The sequence below is a fragment of the Herpailurus yagouaroundi genome, unplaced genomic scaffold, assembly GCF_014898765.1.
Source record: "Herpailurus yagouaroundi ecotype Mexico unplaced genomic scaffold, PumYag 187, whole genome shotgun sequence".
Lineage (NCBI taxonomy): Eukaryota > Metazoa > Chordata > Mammalia > Carnivora > Felidae > Herpailurus > Herpailurus yagouaroundi.
The window spans coordinates 563,550-584,537 of record NW_024412418.1 but is presented as its reverse complement, the minus strand read 5'-3'; the positions used below and the strand labels follow the sequence as shown (position 1 = coordinate 584,537).

At 60.3% G+C, this 20,988-nt stretch overlaps 1 protein-coding gene across 8 annotated transcripts in view; it reads right to left on the bottom strand.

Annotated features, from left to right (window-relative positions):
• Window positions 1–27: 27 nt before the first annotated feature.
• SYT7 (synaptotagmin 7) overlaps window positions 28–20,988 on the bottom strand; it is a 60,113-nt gene continuing 39,152 nt past the window's right edge. For 4 of the 8 annotated variants that reach the window (XM_040494932.1, XM_040494934.1, XM_040494933.1 and 1 more), the window contains 7 exons: window positions 17,441–17,563; window positions 12,430–12,565; window positions 8,064–8,334; window positions 4,533–4,702; window positions 3,987–4,101; window positions 3,255–3,454; window positions 28–880 (listed from right to left, as the gene is read on the bottom strand). In XM_040494932.1, coding sequence (XP_040350866.1) covers window positions 776–880; window positions 3,255–3,454; window positions 3,987–4,101; window positions 4,533–4,702; window positions 8,064–8,334; window positions 12,430–12,565; window positions 17,441–17,563 — 1,120 coding nt within the window. In that variant the 3' untranslated portion in view covers window positions 28–775. The remainder of the gene's footprint in view (window positions 881–3,254; window positions 3,455–3,986; window positions 4,102–4,532; window positions 4,703–8,063; window positions 8,335–12,429; window positions 12,566–17,440; window positions 17,564–20,988) is intronic. The other 4 variants (XM_040494936.1, XM_040494938.1, XM_040494937.1 and 1 more) reach the window with 1 other exon arrangement.

Below are 20,988 nucleotides of genomic sequence, written 5' to 3'. Positions count from 1 at the left end.
CCCCCCCCACCCACCTTTCCCCAGTCCCCCCTTCACCTGCCTCTCCTAGCCCACCCCCTGGCTCTGTGTGTGTAGACCTCTCTCAGCCTCCTGCCCTGCCTCACTTTATGAAACCCTGCCCTCTCTGCACTGCCGGCCCCGGGGGCGGGGACAGGGTAAGAGTGCCCCCACCCCTGTACACACACACACACACACACACACACGCACACAGTGGACACGACACAAGGACACAGGCTGCGGCTCCAGGACCCCGGAGCGGGCTATATACTATCCTTGGCATTCAGGGCCCAGTCGGCACCTGAAACTGCCCGGGGAACGGGCCTTTCCCGGCCAGGCCGGGGCCAAATGCCCCGGCCTCCCCTCTCCTGGGCCCGCATCGGGAGCTGGGGAGGAGGCAGCTTCTCTCCACTCCAGGCACTGCCTTAAAGAAAACGGGGGACCGTGCCCACCTGGCGGGCCTCTGGAGGGATCTGCCCGTCTGCCTGTCTGGCCTTCGCACTCTCCCTCACTTCTTTAGTATCAGCAAGTCAGGAAGGAAAGGGGCAAAGCAGGAAAATGGCTCCCAGAGCCCCTCCCCCAGAGCTGGACAAGTGGAGGATGAGGCTGGTACTTCCTAGAAACGGGGCCCAACTGACTCCTGGGACCCCTCCATGGCCAAGCCCTCGGGGTCCTCCCCTCACCTATGGCGGGGGGCCAGGCCGGGCATTGTGCATAAAGTGGTGAGGGCATGATGGGGACCCGGGCCCTCGGCCCCCCGGGCCTCCCTTGGCCCCACTTAGGCCTTCAGCTGGTGCCACTGGGCCACCGGCTGCCGGGGACGGGCAATCATGTCTTTCCAGTGCTTCACCTCCCCGGGCCCGCTCTTCCAGGACAGGTAGATCTGGGGAGAAAGGGAAGAGCACGGTCTCAGTGACACTCTCGGAGGAGGCATCGGCCCCTGCCCCCACCGGGGCTGACACTCCATCTCCTCAATGACACCCCGAGATCATGATCTTGGGGACCAAGGGACCTCCGCCCACAGAGACAACCTCCCCTCAGAGGCTTCCTCCGGCCTCCTCCCCGCCAGCAATGACCTACTTTCCTAGTGGCACTTCCCTCCGGGAGCCTGGGCATGCCTGGCCCTTCCCAGTTAAGACTCCTGACCTGCTTTGCATTGGGGGGATGGGGGTCGAAGGTGGGGGTGGAGACGGTCTGTTCCCACGCCCTTCCCTGCCCTACCTGTTGGCTGCTGTCAATCTCTGCTGCCTTACGAGTCCTCCTACCTCCTCACCACTTACTGCACACTGAGCCCCGGGTTCGGGGCTTTCTACACACAGATCATCCTATCCTTACCGGTGCGGCAGGTAAGGATACAGATGGAGAAACAAAGGCGTGGAGAGTTAAGAAACTCACCCACAGTCACGGGATTTAAATCTAGGTCCTTCTGGCTCCGCACTATCAGCCCAATCCTGCAGCCTTCTGCGTTAGGGGCGGCCTCGTGGGGCCGTGCACGTGGTCCTCCAGCTGACCCCGGCCTTGTGACTGGTGGCCGGTTAGAAGCATAGGGCTCCCTGAGCTACCCAATCCTCCTTCACCTTGGTTCGGTCGACAGAAGATAGGATGGTCTCAAAAGCAGCTATAATTGGTATCTAAAGGACACCCAACTCGAAAAGGCTAAGCTTCAGAAAAGCTTAGAAGTAGATGTGGCCATGTGGCCCTTGGCCCCAGCTGGTCAAGGAGGGGGCTTAGCAGGCCTCAGGCCTGCTCGGAACACACGGTCCTGCTGGGGTATGGGTGACGCCACCCTGAGAAACTGTCCCACCTGTGACCACAGGCCGGCCAGTCATGCTCCCTGGGCCATACTAGGTGGGGGGCAGGACTCAGGTATCCTCTCGGAGGCCCCCTGCTTCCCTTAGCCCCAGGAGCTAAGTTCTTCAACCCCATCTGTCTGAGGCTTGCCTCCACCTTGGCCCCCTTCCCTGCGGGGGCCCAGGCCATCCTTTCCCATTTACCCCCATTTACCCCTGGGTCGCGCCAGGGGTAAGACCACGTGATCCATAGTCTCTCCTCACGGGCTCCTTCACCTGGCCTGCCCTGATCACTGGCTTCCTGCACTGCTCCTGGTCAAAGCTCCGCGCCCAGATGCACAAACATGCCCTTAGTAGGAATGTTTCAAAAATAACTTTTATTATAATGGCAGCTAACACATACCTTCTAAGCACTGTACTAGGGGTTTCGCCTGTGAGGTCAGGACTGTCTTACTCTCATCGTGAGAGGAGGAGATGGGGCGCATGGCTGTCGAGAGGGGGGCTGGGCCCAGGAGGTCTGATTCCCAAGCCCAACCTCTCAACACTAAAACCGTAAATGAACACAGGGACGGACATTTCAAAGTAGAGAAACAGAAGGGTTTGTGTCACAGAATCACATCCTGGAAAAACTGAAGGCCTGGCATGGATTTTTTTGGTTAGTAGATGATGAGAAGAGGTCACTTTCTACAAGGAGGATACCCACATATCTCAGGCAATTCTCACACCATTGGGTGAAGTGCTATAGGGTTGGTACTGTTAGCTCCATTTTACAAATGAGGACACTTCGGGCGCCTGGGTGGCTCAGTCCTGTTGAGCGTCTGACTCTTGGTTTTAGCTCAGGTCATGATCTCATGTTTTTTTTGAGTTCGAGCCCCACATCGGGCACTGCTTTGGCAGCCCGGAGTCCTCTCCCCCCACCCCCTCTCTCTCTGTCTGCTCCTCCCCCACTTGCACTGTCTCTGTCTCTCTCCAAATAAATCAATAAACTTTTTTTTAAAAAATGAGGACACCGCAGGTAAAGAGAGACAAGTGACTCGCCCAAGGTCACACAGCTTTTAGTAGCAGATGAGGTGGCAACTGAAGCCAGGTATTTGGAGTCTCGAGGCAGCTCTTGACATTGGCCCGCATAGCTTGCCCTCTGAAGATGGGACCTGGGTGACATTGCTCGGAGGTCCTTACCTTGCCCGAGGCTCCTGTCCAGCAAATCCTCTTTTGGGGATCCGGGGTGCTTCTTTCTCCCACTTCCTCCTTTCCCTGCCCTCCCAGTGGTCTGTCCTGAGCTGATGAACCCACAGTAGGACACTTAAGGGAGATTTTGTCCTAGCCTCTCATTTTCAGATGAGATGGAGGCCCAGACAGGGGAAGAGACTGGCCCTTCTCTCTCCTGCTGCTCAGCCCTGAGCTCACCTACTACCCCTGCTCCTTCTTGTGAGGACAGGTGTGTTACCCCTCCCACGAGGCCCCTACCTTGCCAATAACGTCATTGCGGCTAAGCTTGTCCTTGTCCATGACAGTGATGATGATGGTTGTCTCCCTCAGTTTCTCAGTGGGGATATCAAAGGCAAAAGACTCATTGAAGATGGGGTTCAGGTTCCTCTTCATCGTCACTGTCTTCTTCTTCTCTACCCGCTTGTCCTTGTACATCAGCCACACCTTCACGTAGGGGTCTGGCAGATGGGTAGGAGAAAGGTCAGATGGGCAGTGTGGGGGGGCCCCCCAGGGTCCCCCTCCTTCTCCAAGTGTGGAAACTGGGGCAGGAGGGGCTGTAAGCTTTCCACAGGAGGTGAGGAAAGCCCTAAGCAACAAGGACAGGGATCTGGGGACCAGCGGATGGGTGAACTGGAAGGGACCCCAGCCATCACCCAGGGCCCTATTGTGAACACAAAGGAGGAAACCCAACCCCACAGAGGCCGAGCCCCACAGTAGTGTCCGAGCTGAGGCTGGAGCCCAGGTCTCCCACCACAGTGCTCCTCTTCTCTCTGATTCTGGTAAGGGGAGAGTCCAAGATGATGCTGACCCCAGGGGTGCTCCAGAGGGGGCCACCTAGGGCTCTAGGGTAGAGGAGTTGAGACCAGAGGTGGGGTAGGACGGTCAGGGGTGAGTGCCACGGCTCAGACCCTGCTTTCCACATCCAGCATGACCCTCACGTCCCCACAACTCCCCAGTCCATCCACCCTCTATGATGAGAGGCCCCAGCACCTGATGTGCCCCCGATGTCCATGGCTTTGAGGTTCCGGGCTTTGATGATGTTCACGATGATGGAGTTGGCAGAGGGGTTGTAGCAGAGAGACAAGAGCAGCTCCCCTCGGCTCCCCTGGGAGGGATAAGGTGGGGGGGTGAGCCTGGGCTTTGGAGAGGGTTGTCCCCCAGCCTTGCCTCAGCTCCTCTGCGAGGGAGAAGAGGAGGGCTTGGGGACTAGGGGAGAGGGGACAGTTAGAGAACTCTGGCTGGCTGGGGTGCTTACCCACCCCCATCTGTCACCTCTGTCACACCTGGTGTCCCTTCATCTAGCAGTTCTGGGCGCCGCCCCCCGCCCCATGAGCCCCCACACCCTGAGCAGAGTCCAGGTGCTTTGTCACAGCTCAGGCAATTCTCCCCAGCGCGGTGCACCAGCTCTGAGACCGCTGCCCTGCGCACTGGCTGCACCTCCCCCACCGCCCTCCTGACATGCCAGGGGACCAGGACCAGATCTGCCAGCCCTGACCTGCCAGCCCCCAAGCCAGGGACCCACAAGTGGGGCCTTACACTCCCATCGCTGCATGGCTTCAGATCCTTCCAGAAGGTCTGCATCTGGGTCAGGTCCACCTTGTTGAGAGGGATGGACACCTCTCCAATGGGGTCATTGCGGCTAAAGCGGTCGTAGTCCAGGACCTGGAGGTAGAGGACCCTCTGCACCACCTTCTCGTAGGGAAAACCTGGGGGACAGACAGCCTGGGTGAAGAGTGAGACAGAGGGGCCACACAGGGCCTGGGCAGGGTGATGCTCCAAGGGCAGGGAGGCCCCGGGAGGAAGAGGGCCGGCCCCGGGCGGTCCCGCTGCCGCCCCACTGAGGCACAGCAGGCAGCAGCCGAATTCAGACCTTCCCGCAGCATTAGCAAGAACTGTCCCCGTCACATCTGTCTCTCTTGACAGTTCTCCAAGGTGGATGGCATCTCGTACGTTTCACAGAAGAGGAGACTGAGCCGCGGATGGCTTAAATTACTTGTCCCAAGTCTCCCAGCTGATAGAGAGCAGAACGGGGACCACTGACCCACTCGTTTGTCACATGGCTGTCTTGGTGGGCGGGCAGCGGCCCCTTTCTCTCTGGGAAGCCCTGCCACTGCCGATCATCCCGAGACAAGCCTGGGCAGGTGGCCCTGTCGGAGGTGGCCACGGCCACCAGAAGCCAAGCCCCAGGAGGACTCGAGGTGGAGGAAGCGGCAAAGACACAGAGACAGGAGTGGATGCTTGTCCTAGGACTCGCGCTTGCCCCCTGCTTCCTTCCAGGGCATCGGCCTGTCCTTCACTGTTCCTCAACAGATCCTGCGGCTGTCCCCTTCTCCTCCCTCATCCCAGCCGCTGGCACATTTTGCCTAGAGAGCCGCGAGAGTTTCCAAACCGCCCTCCCCACTTGCACGCCTTCTCCTACCGTCCATTGTCAACACAGCAGAGCGATCCCTTAAAAATAGAAATCACATCATGACACTCTCTCGCTTAAAGCCTTTCAGTGGCTCCCAGGGCACTTAGAGTAAAAGCTGCGTGCCCTGCCTTGGCTTCAAGTCCTTCTGTACAGCCTGGCCCGCTGACCTCTCTCTGCCCCTCTTGTGAGTACTCTTGGCCAGCGATGGGCTCTCACCGCACCAGCCTCCTTCCCAGCTTTTCAGCACCGGCTTCTCCTGCCTGGTGGCGCCTCCATGACCCACCCTGGCCTTTCCTCTTCCTGAACAGGTCACCGCTTTCCTTCCTGACATCCCAGACGGGGTCGGATCCCCTGCTCTACGGTCTAGCAATTTCTTTTCACGTCACACACCCCGGGGCTGTCACAGAGCTATATCTGTTTCCTTGAGTCTGACTCCCACTAGGCGAGGATTTCCAGGAAGGCATCGCTGCCCTCAACCACTGGATCCCAGCATCTAACGCTGTTTCTGGCACATAGTAGGCACTCGATAAGTATTTGTTTAAGTGGATCAATAATTGGAAGAATGAATTAATGCCAGCGAAATGGCCTGACCGAGCTGCTGGAGTGTGCCGGGGTGCAGCGGGAGAGAAGACCAGAGGGAGAGCCAGGGGAGGGAGCCTGAGTGGGAAGGAAAGGGATGCTAAGAGGCCTTGGGGAAGGGCTGAAGCCAGAGTCATTGGACCGGGGAGGCTTGGTCAGAGGAGGGGCCGGCCTGGGAGGCGCAGGGGGTCTAGGTCAGCCTGGAGGCCTGAGGTGGTGAGGGCCTGAACTAGGGTGTGAGCAGGAAGGAGAGAGGACACTTAACACCTCAGCCCGACTGGTGGAGAAGATGAAGGGAAAGAAAGAGCTCTGGAGGATTCTGGCATGTTCCGCCAGATGCTAGAAGCAGAAATGCCTCTGAGAGGAGCGGTGTGCTGGAAGGGGAAATCCTATGTTCCCCAAATCCCCAGCCTCTGAATTTCTTCAGGGCTTCCTCCTCAGACCGAAGGGGGCTCTGTCTTGCTCATCTGGGAGTCCCCCCTCTGCACTCCCCCCCGCCAGGGACCTGCCCAGGGGACCTTTGGCATCTATCCAGGTGAAATGCATGAGGACAAGTGTTCTAGAAACGGTGGCGGCTGCAGGAGGTCGCCGCACCAGAGTCAGCCTCTTCAACAGCAGAGGAGGAAGACTCTTATTGGGCAAACTCCTATTCATCCATCAAAACCCATCCTGAATGGCCCCCACTCTGGGAAATGTCTTCCAACACTACCAAGGGGAGCTCGCAGTGGGTTCCTACAGCATCTGCCCTGCAGCGTACGCCTTCATTACCTACACGTCTGTGTCTTCCATTAGATCAGGAACGCCTTGAGGGCCAATGGTGCCTTGCCCTTTTCTGCACCCCCCAGCGCCGAGAACAGCGCCCAGCCCATCGCTGAGTCTAGATAAATGTTGCAGAAGAGACCAGTGGGTCGAAGATATGCTCATAAACCTCGCCCCGTCAGCTGGCTACACGCGCCTGCAGAGCGGAGCCTCTCCCCGGCCCCCACACCGCACTGGGGAGGAGAAGGGTCCGGAAACACACAAGCGCCCACTAGCTCACCCTCAACGATTTATCTGAGGCGAGCTGGCTGCCACCTTGCGGAACGGGTGGGGCGTCCAACGGCTGGGACACCAGGCAGGGAAGATTCCTCGGGGCACACGCTGAAAATTCCAGAGCGCCAAGGCACCTGGCAGTTGGAGTTGTAGGGACCTATTCTCACTGGTTGAGCCATGTCAGGAAAGGGCAATGGCTTCTCAAAGTGGAGTCCAGGCACCAAAAAAGGGCTGGGACAGAAACCACTCCCTGATCTCGCACCCAGCTTCCTGGTTACCTCGCATCCTCAGAGATAAGAGCTAAAGACGGCCTTCAGAGAGAGTCTGCAGGAGAGACATTTGTCTCCGTGCTCTCTAGGAGCCAGGGGCATGGCTCAGAGCTGTTGTTCCCGTGTATCTGGATGCGGTGGGGGCGGGAGGAAGTACAGGGGAAGGGCTCGGAGAAGGGGAGCGGACAGAGTGTATTTAACAAACTGCGCTCATGGGTTGTCTGGATATGGTGCCTGCCTTCGCAATTCACCGATTTGTCTCCAACCCTCACTGGGATTATCTTCGCCTTAGAGACGAAGAAACCACGACACAGAGACGTTCAGGAACGTGCCCCCGGTCACACGGCTAGGAAGTGGCCGAGCTGGGTTTCGAACAGACAGGCGGGGGGCGGGGGGGGGGGGCACAGCTCGTGCTCTCAACCGCCAACCTATGACTGCTCCCGGTGCTCCGCCTCTGGGTCCTGTGGACGCCTCCCTGCCTGCCAGCCCTCCTCACTCAGGATGAGCCCCGTGTCTGAGCTGAAAGCCCAGGAGGTGGTCTAGTTCGGTTCCGGGCCTCTGGCCGTGGTGCGGCTCCCACGGGCCCTGTAACCTGATCCCAGCTAGACGCGAAATTAGGCAGGTTCCCTGGGCTCAAACACATGCCTGCGTGGGCGGGTGCACGCAGGTGTGGATGCGGGCGTGGGTGCCCCCGTCTGTACCCGTGCAGCTGAGCAGGGCCGTGGTGGAGGGGAAGAGGGGACTCTGGGTGGGGGTGGGGTGCGGCCCCAGCCTCACCTTCAAAGAGGAAGGTCTCATTCCAGTGGGGGTTCAGGTTCTTCCGTTTCACCTTGGTCTCCAGCTTGTGCTTCTTGTCCGGCAGCAGGTAGATCTTGACAAAGGGGTCGCTGGTGCCGCTGAAGTCCTTGGCTGGCAGCTCCTGGGCCTTCATGATCTTCACAGTGAGTGTGGACTCCTGGAAGTTGTAGCCGACACTGAACTGGATCCGGCCCAGGTTCTCCCGGCTGCAGCCCTCGTGCGCCTCGTCCTCCTCGGAGCCTGGGGACAGCTGGGGGTGGGGGAGGGGCCGGCGGGGTTAGGAAGTCTCCCTGGGCCTGAGGCCACGTCCCCGCTGCCAAGAGCTGGCTCTCCCTCTGGGCACAACGTGGTGCTGGTGGTGATCTACCTCACGTTCACATCTGGGCCAGGACGCTCCGGTCCCGCGGGAGGGGGGACAGAGCCGGGACAGCCCCCGTCCCCCGGAACCCCAGAGCAGTGCGCACCCCACCCCCTGGCCTCCCCTGGAAGCCCTGGGTCCCCCGAGCATCCCCTTCCTGCCTTCCGCCCTTCCACAGCTCTGCGGGGCCCACAGAACAGATCAGGGAGACCGCTCCCATCTCAAAAGAGTTGGCCAAGCTATTTCTTTGGAAGGTGACTCCCTGGGGTTCTGAGAGTGATGTGATTTACACAATGAGAGAGGCAAGTTGTCAGGAGCCACATCTAATCTGTGTAAGGCATAAATTCATGTAGAGATGCTAAAAATACAGGTTCCCAGGCCCCGTCCCCAGAGAGCCCGATTTGATGGGGCTGGCGAGGGCCCGGGCGGCAGAATTGTTTTAAAAGCTCCTCAGCTGTCTGTACCGCACCCCGGGGGCTGAGGGCCACTGGAAGGAAGGGCTCCACCTGCATTCGGTCCCACTCTGGGGGTGGGGCCCGCAACAGACATACACGTGGAGGGTGGCGTGGGCGTCCCCTTCCCACGCTGATGTTGAAAACCTAGGAAGTAATTTGGGGGAGGGTCTCCCAGCCAAGTCTTCTCGGCTGTGGCTGATCACTGGGAATACGTGGGGAGGTTTCCCAGCTCCCCGGGTCTCACTCCAGACCCAGGGGTCCAAGGGGCCCAGGCATCCCTCTCTCTGAAAGCTCTTCCGGTGACTGGAGGAGAGCCAGAGTCGGTGCTCATGGTACCACATTTTAGGCCAAAACTGCTGGCCCATTTTCTCTCCCCACTTCCCCTGCAGAAATCTTCCGTGTGCCCTGTCCTTCCTCCAGGCTCTGAGATACCAAATAATACAGATAATAAGAATATATATAGTGTGTACCTACCATGGCAGAAGACTCTTACATCACCTTCTTACTGAATCCTGCCAACAGTCGGGCGAGGCACTTATCACCACTCTCTAGCTGAGGAGACCGGCTCAGAGAGGTTAAGTCACACGGCCAAGATTGCACAGCAGTATGGACCCTCTCTGACCTCAAAGCCCACTCTTTCCACCAAGGCAGCCTCACGTCCCAGGGCAATTTCGAGAACCTCCCCTCCCCCTTCAAGCCCGTGAGGACTCACCCGCCCCAGGTGAGAAGATTTGAATCACACGAAGAACAGTAACTCGCCCTGTGCTCCCTGCCCTGCACTCATTTACTCCCTACGACCTCTGAGTGAGGCGGGCACTACCATTACCAGCTCGGTGTGGGGCGCAGAGAGGTGATCAGCGTGCCTCAAGTCACCCCTGAGTCAACAGGGAGTTGAAACTCAAAGCCAGGTCAGCACCCAGCCATCACGGGTGTCCTTCTGGCTCCCCTCACTCTGACACTCAGATCCAGCATCCGGGGCCTCATCGGCCGCACCCTGGTCCCGTCTGGAGCTGGAAGGCGGGCTGAGCGGCCTCCCCTGCTCCTCCTCGCCGTGGAAGAGGGTCCCTCCAGCTCCTACCCGTTGGCCGGATCCAGGGCCCCCCGCAGGCCCACTGAGAACGTGGCTTCCCTCCCCAGGTCCGGTGTGCCCCCGCACTCCCTCCCTGTGCCGGGACCAGCCTCACTGCCCGTGAACCTTAGATTCTGCATCTGCAGAATGGGACCATAGCATGTATCCCGCGGGGCTCCTGGGAGGGTTCGGTGGGTTCCCGTCCTACTCTGCAGTCCGGCCCTGGCCGCTGCCAGCCCTGGGGCCGAGAGCCAGGGCCTCACGTGAGTAGGCAGGGCCAGCAAAGACCTCTTGCCCCTCCTGTTCCTTCTGTAGTTTGGGTGGAGTCCCTGGTGACCGGAGCCCAGGTGGCCCCAGCCCCAACTGTGGTCCCTCTGGTCACTTGGCTCTTGGTTCCCAAAAAGGGGGTGGGAGGCCCAGGCTGGGCCTCACTCCGTGCCCACTCCCGGCTTTCCAAAACTACAGTCCTAAGCCCTAATTAACCAGCCGGGGCAGCCCGAGGAGCTGTTTCCACGGCAACCAGCCTGGCCACCCCTGCCGTGGCCCCAGGGGAGATGTTGCCTGAGCCCCTGCCCCAGTAGAAACAAGCATCAAAAAGCATGCCAGAGCCGGGGTGACTCAGACAGGGGTGTGGCCTGGTGTGCCCTCTAACCCCTTGCCCTCAGTCCCTTCCTTGGGTCAGCAGTGGGGGCCTAACTCCTGACCCCAAGCTTCTGCCAGCCAGGGGCCTGCTTATCTTCATCATTAATGACCATGACCCTGCTTTGGGCTAGGGTTGGGCAATTAGACCTTGCCTGCCCACCTCTGAGCTCAGGGCTCAGCCGGAGCCTGCCCCGTGAGAGGGCCCTCGGGCCTGCACTGTCTTCCTCGGCCTGATGCTGTCAGCTCCTCCCTGGGGGCAGCAAGCAGCAGGTAGCGAGCTGGGAACGGGCCGTCCCTTCTGGGATCCTGACTGCCAGGAAGCTGTAACCCATTAGAGGGCTGTGCAGGGAGGCAGGATGGGCCGGGGCAGGGCCCATCCAGGGGTCAGTATGGCTGGGCCCATCCATGTGGGTGGGGAAGACGGACAAGAGGGCAGAGGAGGGCCTAGGTGTCGAGGCCCAAGGGAGACCAGATCTGGAGCAGAGAAAATCTGATGCCCTCATCTAGATCCGAGAGAAACGCAGACTCCAGGCTCCACCTCAGGCCTGCTGACCGGGAGTCGGTATTTTTTTAAGTTTTGTTTATCGAAGTAATCTCTACACCCAACACGGGGCTCGAACTCATGACCCTGAGATCAAGAGTCGCACGCTCTTCTGCCTGAGCCAGCGAGGCGCACCTGTGGGAATCCGCACTTTAGCAAGATCTCCCAGCGATTCGTGTGCGTGTTACAACGTGAGAAGCTCCCGGGCTAGAAAGGGGCACTGGGGGTGGATGGTTAGAGCTGGCCGGAGTGCTACGGGGGCGAAGGGTGGGGCCTGGGGCTCTGGGGGCTCAGGCAGGTGGCAGCTGTGGCACCAGGCCACGGGCAAGGGAACTCTGAACTGGATGGTGTCAGCACTGGCGAGGGCTTGAGAGCCCGCACACCCGCTTCTCTCTGTCTACAGGAGGGACCGGGGAGGGGACTCAGGTCTGGGGAACGGGAATGACTAGTCCCAGGTCAAGTCCAGTAGGAACACAGGAGGCACCGGCTTCCCAACTTGATGCCCTAAGCCTCCTTGGGATTTCGGAGCTGCCAAACTCGACTGCCACCTGCAAACCTCTGGCTGCCGTATCACAGTGTCCCGGCCCTGTGGCGGCCCTCTTGGGGCGCTTTGGGGAGCACAGTGGGGCCGATGGCTGTGCCTTGCTGCTGCCGCCACCAGGGGGCGCAACGTGGAGCTGCAACCTCCGTCTTGGTGAAAATGCCCTGGAACCACGGGGCTGGGATCCCGGTGGAGTGGGGTGTGCACAGAAGGCCCTCACCACAGTTGTTCCTTCGTAGGAATCATGATCAGGGGGGCTCCTACTCTCCTGTTATCTTGGGGCCTCAGCTGGCCCCCAGCAATGGGGGCGGGGCGGGGGGAGGGTCCCCAAAATGGGGATATGAGACCCACCCCATTGGAAGCTCTGCCTCACACCTCCACTCAGTGGGGCGCCAGTCCAAGAGAGGGGACGCATTCTGCCCCAAGCCTTTCCTCGGATGATCATAAAAATATCTCACATGAGTAGGTTTTCTTAGGCCCCCACTCAACCCAGAAAGAGACCGGAGAAAGACGGGCGTTCTTATTCTCATTTGACCAATGAGTAAACTGAGGCACAGAGAGCCTGTTTCGATGAAAGAGCTCAGAAAAGAACCCAAGCCTCACTCACTCAGTCACCATGCCGTCAGACAACTCCCATGCCGTCACCAATTGCCACACACGTCCCCTCCCCTGCCCCGCCACCCCCCCCCCCCCACCAATCCAGCTCCTGCCTGGAGCCCAGGCCTCCTGCCCTTCTCACCATGAGCATCTCACTGGTGAGGGAGTTGACGAGGTCCGAGACGGAGGAGCGTGGCTCGGTCCGGCGGTCAGACTCATCGTGGGGTGTCTGGCCGGGCACTGGGGCTGTGTTCACCGCCTTCCCTCCTGCAGGCAACCTGGGGGTGGGGGGAATCCGAATGAGCACGGGTCGGGAGGTGGGCTGGGCTGGGCACCTTGGCCTGGGTGGCGGCAGGACCTTCTCTGAGACCCAAGCAGCTGCCACTCCTGTGGGTCAGCAAGAGTTAGGCTCTTGTCCAGGGGGAGGCCAGGTTTCCCCCTAAACCAGCGCTCAGGGCCCATTCCCCTCACCTCAGCGTAATTCGGCGTGACTGGCCCCGTGGGTGCTGTTTTGGTGGGTATTCCCACTCTTCCCGCTCCCCCCGAAATCCCCCCCCCCATCCGGTCACTGCTTGCATGGTGGTATCTGAGCGTGCCCCCCTCCCCAGTGGCCCCTGTCGTCCCTGCTGGCTCCAACCCAGCAGGGGAGGCTCCCGTGGCGGCACATCCATGTTACCCCTCTGCGTCACTACCCTCTGCAAACACGCCCAGAGTGCTGGCTCCCAGAGGCCCCACCTGTGTTTGTTCGGGCTGAGAACACAGGTGCCCTTCAGACTGACCAGGTGAGGTCAGGCCCACTGTCCACACAGCTCTGGCCAGCAGAACCTTCTACGATGACAGCAGTGTTCTATTTCTGCACTGTCCATATGTGGCTACCGAGCATTGGAAGTGGCCAGTGCGACTGCGAACAGAATGTTCAGCTTTGTTCGCCTCAAACTAATTTAGATTTAAACAGCCACCTGGTGGATAGGGCGAGTCTCCACCCCCTTGCTCCCCAGTCCCCACTCCTCTCTCGCTCTGAGGACTGTGCAGGGGAGAAGGCTCTCACCCAGGGTCAGAGAGAGACGGGGCACCACCGGGAAGCCTCGGATCGGACCACTCCGCGGGAGGCCCTGTGTGCAACCCCGACTCCATGCTGATCCCGGAAAGCTGGGTAGTGAGCCCAGGCCCCATCCAGCTGGGGCTCAGAAAGGGGACACTAAAAGCCTGCCCAGGGACCAGGCTGGAACACCTCATGAGGAAGAGAGGTGGGGCAGGCAGCGAGGGAAAGACGGAAAGACTGGCGGCGTAGGGCTCAGGACAGGCTACAATAGAACAGCTCGGAGAGTCCCAGAGCCACAGACACACAGGCTAGACACACACACCCTTGGTATGAACCAGCTGTCAGCACATAGTTGGCCACGACGGGCAGACAGACATGCACAGAATATGCCAGGCCCCGGAGGGAAGATACCCGGACCCAACAGCAAGGTGCGCACGTGCGTGCACACACACACACACACACACACACACACACGAGCGCACACAAGCCCCACAGACACCCAGGGGACCAGGGAGAGAATGGCACAGCAACAAGGCAGGTCAACCAGAGCCGTGAGATGCCACACACAGCAGCAATGTGCACACTTAGATCCCGAGAGGAAACATTCGGGGAGACCAAGGCATGCCAAGGTGTGCGTGTGAATTGGGACAAACTGAAACAGAAAAAGCAGGGAGCCGTTTCGGGGACAGACACCCCGAGGATCAGACGCACACGCACCAGCTGGGAGAACCCGGCCTCGCCTCGACGGCATGAAACACCCCCCCCCCCCCCCCCCCCCCCCCCCGGGCCACCCCCCCCCCGCCCCCCCCCCCGGGTTGAAACCCCCCCCCCCCCCCGCCGCCACGCCCGGGGCCGCACCCCGGGGTCCCTCCCAGAGGTGCGGCCGTAGCCACGCACGTGCGCGCGTGCACACAGGGACACACACTCGCGGACACGTGCGCACGCAGACAGGCGCGGGGAGGAAGAGGACACTGAAATAGCTGGAGAGGTAAAGTCAGGTTAAAAATAGAGTGGGACAGGAGGAGAGCGCCAGATTGACTGCTGAAGGTATGAGAAAGTCAGAGTTATTCTGGCCACACCACAGCATCAGCACAGCTGCAAAGCAGCCTGGGTAGATGGTCAGCGCCACGGAAGCTCTCGGAGGTCACACGACAGAGAGAGACAGAGAGACAAGTGCACAGAGAGGCAGAGGGAGAGGCGGAGGGGCCCGTCACCGGCCCAGGGACATCCCTGTGAGGAGCAGATGGGAGGAAGGAGAGGAGAGAGAGAGAGAGAGAGACAGAGAGGCCAAGAAAGGTTAGTCGGAGACTAGTGAAGGAGGCTGCAGGGTGGACAAGGGGACGAGCGAGGCGGCCGAGAGGAGAGGCAGAGAGGAGGCGGGGGACACACACCGGGACAGAGGAAATATGGTGGTTTGGGGGCGAGGAGAGCGATGGGGGTGGCCCAGTCCCCGCCCAGCCCCGCGCCCCACTCAGGTGGGGGTGGGGCCACGGTGGAAACCATTTGGATCCCGAGGAGCAGTGGAAGGGATGGCAGAGAGCATGATGGGATGGATGCAGGGAAGGATGGGTGAAGGCAGCAGGGCATGGGAGCCTGGGGTGGTCCTGGCCTCCTTCCTTCCCTCCCTCCGGGCTTCCAAGAGCATTCTGTTCTTGGGACCCACGGTGCTGAGGCCCGGAGACTGGGAGATCCTGAATGGGGGCTTCCAGGCCACCAAGGATCCTGGGAGGGAGGTAGTGACCAACCTTCCCATCTCCGTGCCGCTTGCTAGATGCACCCCTACCTTGCTTCAAGGGACTTGGAATGGCTGCGCCTCCTGCCGGGGCCCCTCTGCCTCCCAGGAACCCACTGCCGACAGACCCACCCTTCACCCCAGACATCCAGCCAAGGGGTCAGCTGAGTGGGGAAGGGAAGGGTCGGGGGCAGAGGGGCAGACTCTGGGTCTGGAGGCAGAAGCTGAAGAGGAAGAGGCAGCTGACCTGAGCCTCCCATTCCAAGGTCCAAAGGGCCAGGAATCCAGACGAGCGGAGCCCTAAGGCGCTGGGTGGCCCATGGGTGGTGCCAATGCCAATGCCGAGCTTGGGGACGGGGAGAGTGCCGGGAAGGAAGCGCTCCGTTCTGGATACCCTGGCGGGGCCCAGTCACCCGGGAAACGCCCCCCCGGAGGCCATGAGATGGAAGGGGTGGGTGTGACCAGGTGGGAATGGCCCGTGTCCACCCGGAAAGTCAGGCAGGGTGGGGGCGAGGGCCCAGGGCCTCCACCTCTACACGCACCTTTCCCAGGAAGGCAGGGACAGCTGATGCAATGATCAGAAGGGATGGGCGTGTTAGACCTACATGGCAAAGAGGTAAAAATAGGCTGTGGGTGGAAATGGAGGCAGCTAATGAACGCATGGGTGATGTGAAATCTCGTTTCCAGCCTGCGTCTGCTCCCTCACGCTTCACACCTTTCCCCAGCAAGGAGCTCGGTTCGCCGCAGGCTTCCAGCCCCCTCCTGCGGCCTCTCATCCGTGCCCCCTGGCCCTCTCCCCTTGGCACTCTGGCCTGCCCGCGGCCCAGCCCAGGACTTCTGTGGCGCCAGGTGGCAGGCTCTGTTCCTCCCGCTCCCCAGGACATGGGCTCGAGGGTTGACGCCATCTGTGCCACTGAGGGAAAGAACCGGTCCCGCTCTCCCCTCCCACTCTCTGGGGGTTTCTGGCTGTGTCCACCATAGACATGCAACAGGAAAAAATGAAATGAGAGGGCTGGTCTCCAGAAGTCACCAGAGGGACAGGCAGTCAGCTGTCTAACACTTGGCCTACCCTTCTGTAACCCACAGGCCCCCTGGTGGCAGCCGGGGGACAGGTCCTTCCTGCCCTAAGGGCCTCCAGGACCGTCAGGATCCCTGTCGGGTTGACAGGATCAGACGGGTGCCCTCCCCCCACCCCCAGTCCGAAGGTCTGCTCCCTTGTTAGAAGCTTAGCATGTCCAAGCTGGAAGGGGTCACGCTATCCGCTCCTTTATTCAACAGACGAGGAAGCAGAGGCTCAGACAGGGGCAGCGACTTGCCCAAGTTTGCAGAGCAAGGCTCTGGCACCACCAGAGCCAGAGGGGCCGGCATGCTGGCGGCCAGCCCGCACACTGTCCTGCAGGCCTTTGGTCTCACGAGAAGCGGACCTGACCAGGGTGATGAGCCCTCCCTTCACGACTGCAGGTGTGGGGCTGGCCCAGCCCAAGGCCAGGTGATAGGAGGCAGCAGACCAGGTGCAGGATCACCCCGCCTCCTTCCCCACGAGTGCCCCGTGAGACAGCAGGCACCCACCACGAGATGCTTCCCTGAGCTCCTGATGGCCAAGACTGTGGACAGCTAGAGGCCCAGCCCTCTGCTCGGGCCTGTGCGGTGGCCATACGGGCAACTCCTGGGGACCAGCGGCAGGGCGTCTGGTAACAGGGAGCCTGACCGGCGCCTGCTGGCTGCTCTCGGCCCCTCAGCCCATTCCCTCCTCCTGCTCCCTCGGGTTCAGGGCTGCCTTTCCAGTTCTTTCTGGTCACCAGGCCTCTCCCTTGCCCCAGACCCTCCCCACCAGGGGCTTCTCTTCATTCAGCCAAGCAGCTCTGCCACACCTCTGTAGCACCCCTGCGGCAGGGCGGGGGGTGGGGTGCTACCGTCACCCCAGCGGGATCTCCAGGCAAGAGGGGGGTTGGGGTGGTGGGGATGAGGGAGAACAGGCTGGTGCCCCTTCCCTGCATCCCCCCCACCCCCCAACCACCAGAGAAACGGGGATTTCGGGGTGGGGGGTAGGGCAGAGATGAAGGATGAGGGGAGGCAAGCAGGGAGATGGGGCAGAAAGGCTGGCTTGCTCCGGGCGAGGGCAAGCGTGCCCAGGGAGCAGGCTTGATCCAGAATGGTCCCAGGACAGCCACACTGGCCTTGGACCCAAGGGACACCCCGGGGGTGGGGGTGTGGCGCGTGTGAGGGCACCAGCTGGGGAGGGGGCAGTCCTCCCGCTCCAGGATTGCTGAGGGTGCCACCGCCTCGTCCAGCAGCCGGGCCAGGGCTGGTGGAGGCAGGTGGCCTCTCCACGCCTCCATCTTTGCCGCTGCCGCCGCAGGCCCTTGCCTGTGCTCGTACCTCTTGTCCCCCTGAGCGTTCTGGTTCTGCTGGGTTCCTGGGTTTTGCAGGTCAGGGATATTGGCAAAGTCATCCTGTTCCGAAAGCCCTAAGACCAAGGATAGCACCACCATCCTGCCTTCCCTGCCCGAGGTGGGCAGCCCACCGGCCGGGAGGAAACGAGGAGGCCCCGTGGGTGGGGGCGGGGAGGGGGAAAGACAGAGACAGAGACAGAGACAGAGACAAAGAGAGAGAAGAAAAAAGCGTAAGAAACTGGCCCTGCAGGAGAGAAACCACGCTTTAGCACTGTCAACAGTTGTAGAGCAGAGTCGGGGGGAGTCAGGGAGGGAGGGAGGGAGGGGATGAGGGGAGGTGTCCGCAGCCCCCAGACCCAGCCTGCCTTGGGAGCGTAGCAAGGTTCTCTGGAGAGAATTGGGGAAGGGGCCGGGCAGAGGCCTGCTGGAAGGCTAGGGGAGGAGAGCACAGGCCCTGGGGGCACGCAGAGGGCCAAGGCCAAGGTTAGTTAATTCATCGCCAGCGGAACAAAGGTCAGAGGCTACTTGCTCTGACCATCTGGGCCCCTGGGAGAAGAGGTAGGGGCTCCATTTCCATCTTGCTTTGAGACTGTGCAGGCAGGTTTAGGCTCCCAGGTGAGAGGTTCTTAGAAAGCTTGGAAATCCAATGGGCACTGCACCCTGTACTTAGGGAAGCCCCTCGTAAAGACATCTCTGGGTCATGGTCAGCCAGATGTCCTTGATACTGGGAAGGGTCCCTGGACACACAGCCCATCAGAGGAGAATGGAGGTCCTTTCTGGCATATGGTGCGCTGGCCATCACGGGCCTTCTCTTGAGTACCCCCCTTCCTGGGGATCCAGGGAATAACCACCAAGTCTTTTGGGTCCAGTTCTGGGGCCTTTCCCTGGAGAAGCAGTCCAGAAGTCACCAAAAAACAAAGGTGGAGAGAGAGAACGTGCAGGAACCTGGCAAGGTCTGGAGAAGTCCTGCAGACTCGTGTGTGTCGGGAGGAAGGTCTGGAAGAGGCTGTGACCATCCTGCTTTGAGGGAGGCTCAGTCCAGGCAGACAAGGAGCTGCTATGCGGACAGCAGCACGGGGCCGGTGGTCAAGGTGTGACAATTTTCGTATGGGGCACTCTCAGAGAACCCCTGGGTAGCTAACTATGGGGTCACCCTGCAATTTCCAGGGCCAAAAAAATGACCTGTTGCCCCTCAAAGCCATCGGAGTTCACGGGCATTTTCTGTAGTTCATCTAGCGCTGGGTCTCCCATCCAAAGAAAGAGGGGAATCTCGGATGGGGCAGGCAGGAAAGCATGTCTCAGGAAGGGCCAAGGGGAAGCTGGTAAGCCTGATGGAATGTTCTGGAAGGGGGAGGGGGATCCTGGGTCAGGAAGTCTGCCCCTTCAACCACAGTCGGAGAGGGCAAGGTTTAGATAAGAAGGGCCAGCTGTGGTTATTTCCCAGAGGGTGGTCAGAGAGGGAACTGGAGTCGGAGAGGGGTGGCCCTTCAGGGTGGGGGGGGCAGCGTTGTGGGGGTGGGGGTGGGAGATGGCCGTGAGGGCCGAGGGAGGGAGGGGAGCTACGTGGTTGCACTGTCCTTCCAAAGATGTGCAGGCATCTTTGTCCTGGGCCTGTCACTCCAAGGCTGACCCTCGTGCCGGCATCTAACTTTCGGGGAACAACTCCACTTCCCTCAGGACAAATCCTCCTTTTCTTCTCTGCCCACCGGTACTGTTTCAGAGTTGGTAAAATTCCATTTGGCTGCTCGGGAGCTGGTGGAGCTGGGGGAAGGAGAACCCAGCGAAAACAACATGTTTTTCCCCCGGTTAATGCATTTTTCAGATACTCCTTTTCGCTCTTCTTAAAAACAAAACGGCTCCTCTGCATAAATTCCCAATTTGTCATTCTCTCCAGCAACACAGGCTGCAAGGGTGAGAATGAGGGACAAGAGGAGGGTCTGGGGAGAAGCTGGTGGTACTGGGGGGGGGGGGGAGTTCACACCCATTAAGCAGGAGGAACGGCCACCCTCTGCGAGAGAGGGGGTGGGGTCCTGGGAGGCCTGGCCAGCCCTCCCGCCCAGACTCTCTACCTGGAAGGCAGCATTTGGGGCAAGAAAAGGGCCTCAGAAGCACACCAGCGAAACTGGAAGGCAGGGGTCAGAGGTGGGCAAAGTACAGCTGGTGGCCTGTCTTCCTACAGCCCACAAGCTAAGAATGGCTTGTGCGTGTTTAAAGTGTTGCTTTAAAAAATGTGATCGAGACCACGTGTCTCACAAAGCCTAAAATATTTATAATCTGGCCCTTTACAGAAAAAAATTTGCCGACCCCTGCTGTGAGGAATGACAAGAGGCGGAGGTGGGGAGCTGGGTGAGCTCCAGAGGTGACAGGAGAGGGGCCCATAAAGCCAGAGGCGGGCAGAGGAGTGTGGACAAAGGATGCTGGTGTCTGAGCTCCGGCTCATCAAATCCCAGTTGGCCGGGGGCTCAGAGGGCAGGGAAGAGTTGGTACACAGAGGCTTTCCTGCAGCCGCGTCCTTTCTTCCCAGGGCCTGGGGACAGCCCCTGCCCCGGTGTGATGGCTGCTAGAACAGGAGGCAGGGTAATGGCTATGCAAAGAGCAGTCTGAGCTCAGGAGGAGCCGAGGGGTGCGGGGCCCGCGGGCTCCCGCTTCTGTTCAAGCCACAGCAGAACCAATTCCCTCCGCTCTCCTAATTCGCACCAGTGCCACCGCAACCGTCCGGAAACAAACCACCACCTGGAAGCCAGGAGGCTCTGCTGGGCATCTTGTCGCCTGCAGGCACCAGCTGGATCCCCAAGGGTCCTTGGATGGGGGAGAGCCCCAGCAGAGGCACTGCCTGGATTTGCCGAGTAGAGTCACAGGCAGCATGCGCTCCCGGGCCGGGGCCACAGGCCACTTGCACGGATATGGGAAGCTGGCGAGGCGGGGCCTCTTCTGTCGGGGTGCCTCTGCCATGGCCAGTACTCCTGTCTGCCCTGGAGGCCTGGAGTCTCAGCTGGAGAGGCAGGATGCCTGGAGGGACCTGCCCTGCTTGTCCTCAGAATCCCCACATCTTGCCAATGAGCTGGGCTTTGACCTTGGCCTTCCCTTTCCTCCTCCCTTTCTCCTCTCCCAGGCTTAGTGCTGGTCTCTTGCTCCATGAAAAGTGCTCCCAGGAAGACCTGGGAGGTGATGGGAATAATCCCCAGAGCCTGGAAGGAAGGTCATGTTAGGCCGGAGGAGGCGACTGATACCAGGGACAAAAGCCCAGGTCTGCCCTGGGCTCTGAGAGTCCAGATGCCCAGAGTGATGGCAGAGAGAGGGAGCCCTGGGTAGGGGCCCTACCTGTGAGGGGGGTTCAGGGCAGCGCGTGGTTGGGGGGAATGAGGGATGGCTAAGATACCCACGGTGTGTAGTTACTTCCCAGACCCGTACACTTGAAAGGCTCTGATTGAGAAAGTACGGTTTCCAAAGCTTTGGGGGGAACATCTGAGGTTTGTCCTCAGGGGATGGGTCACTCTGGGAGCTGGAGGACAGGTGGCTGTAGAAGGTCAGAGA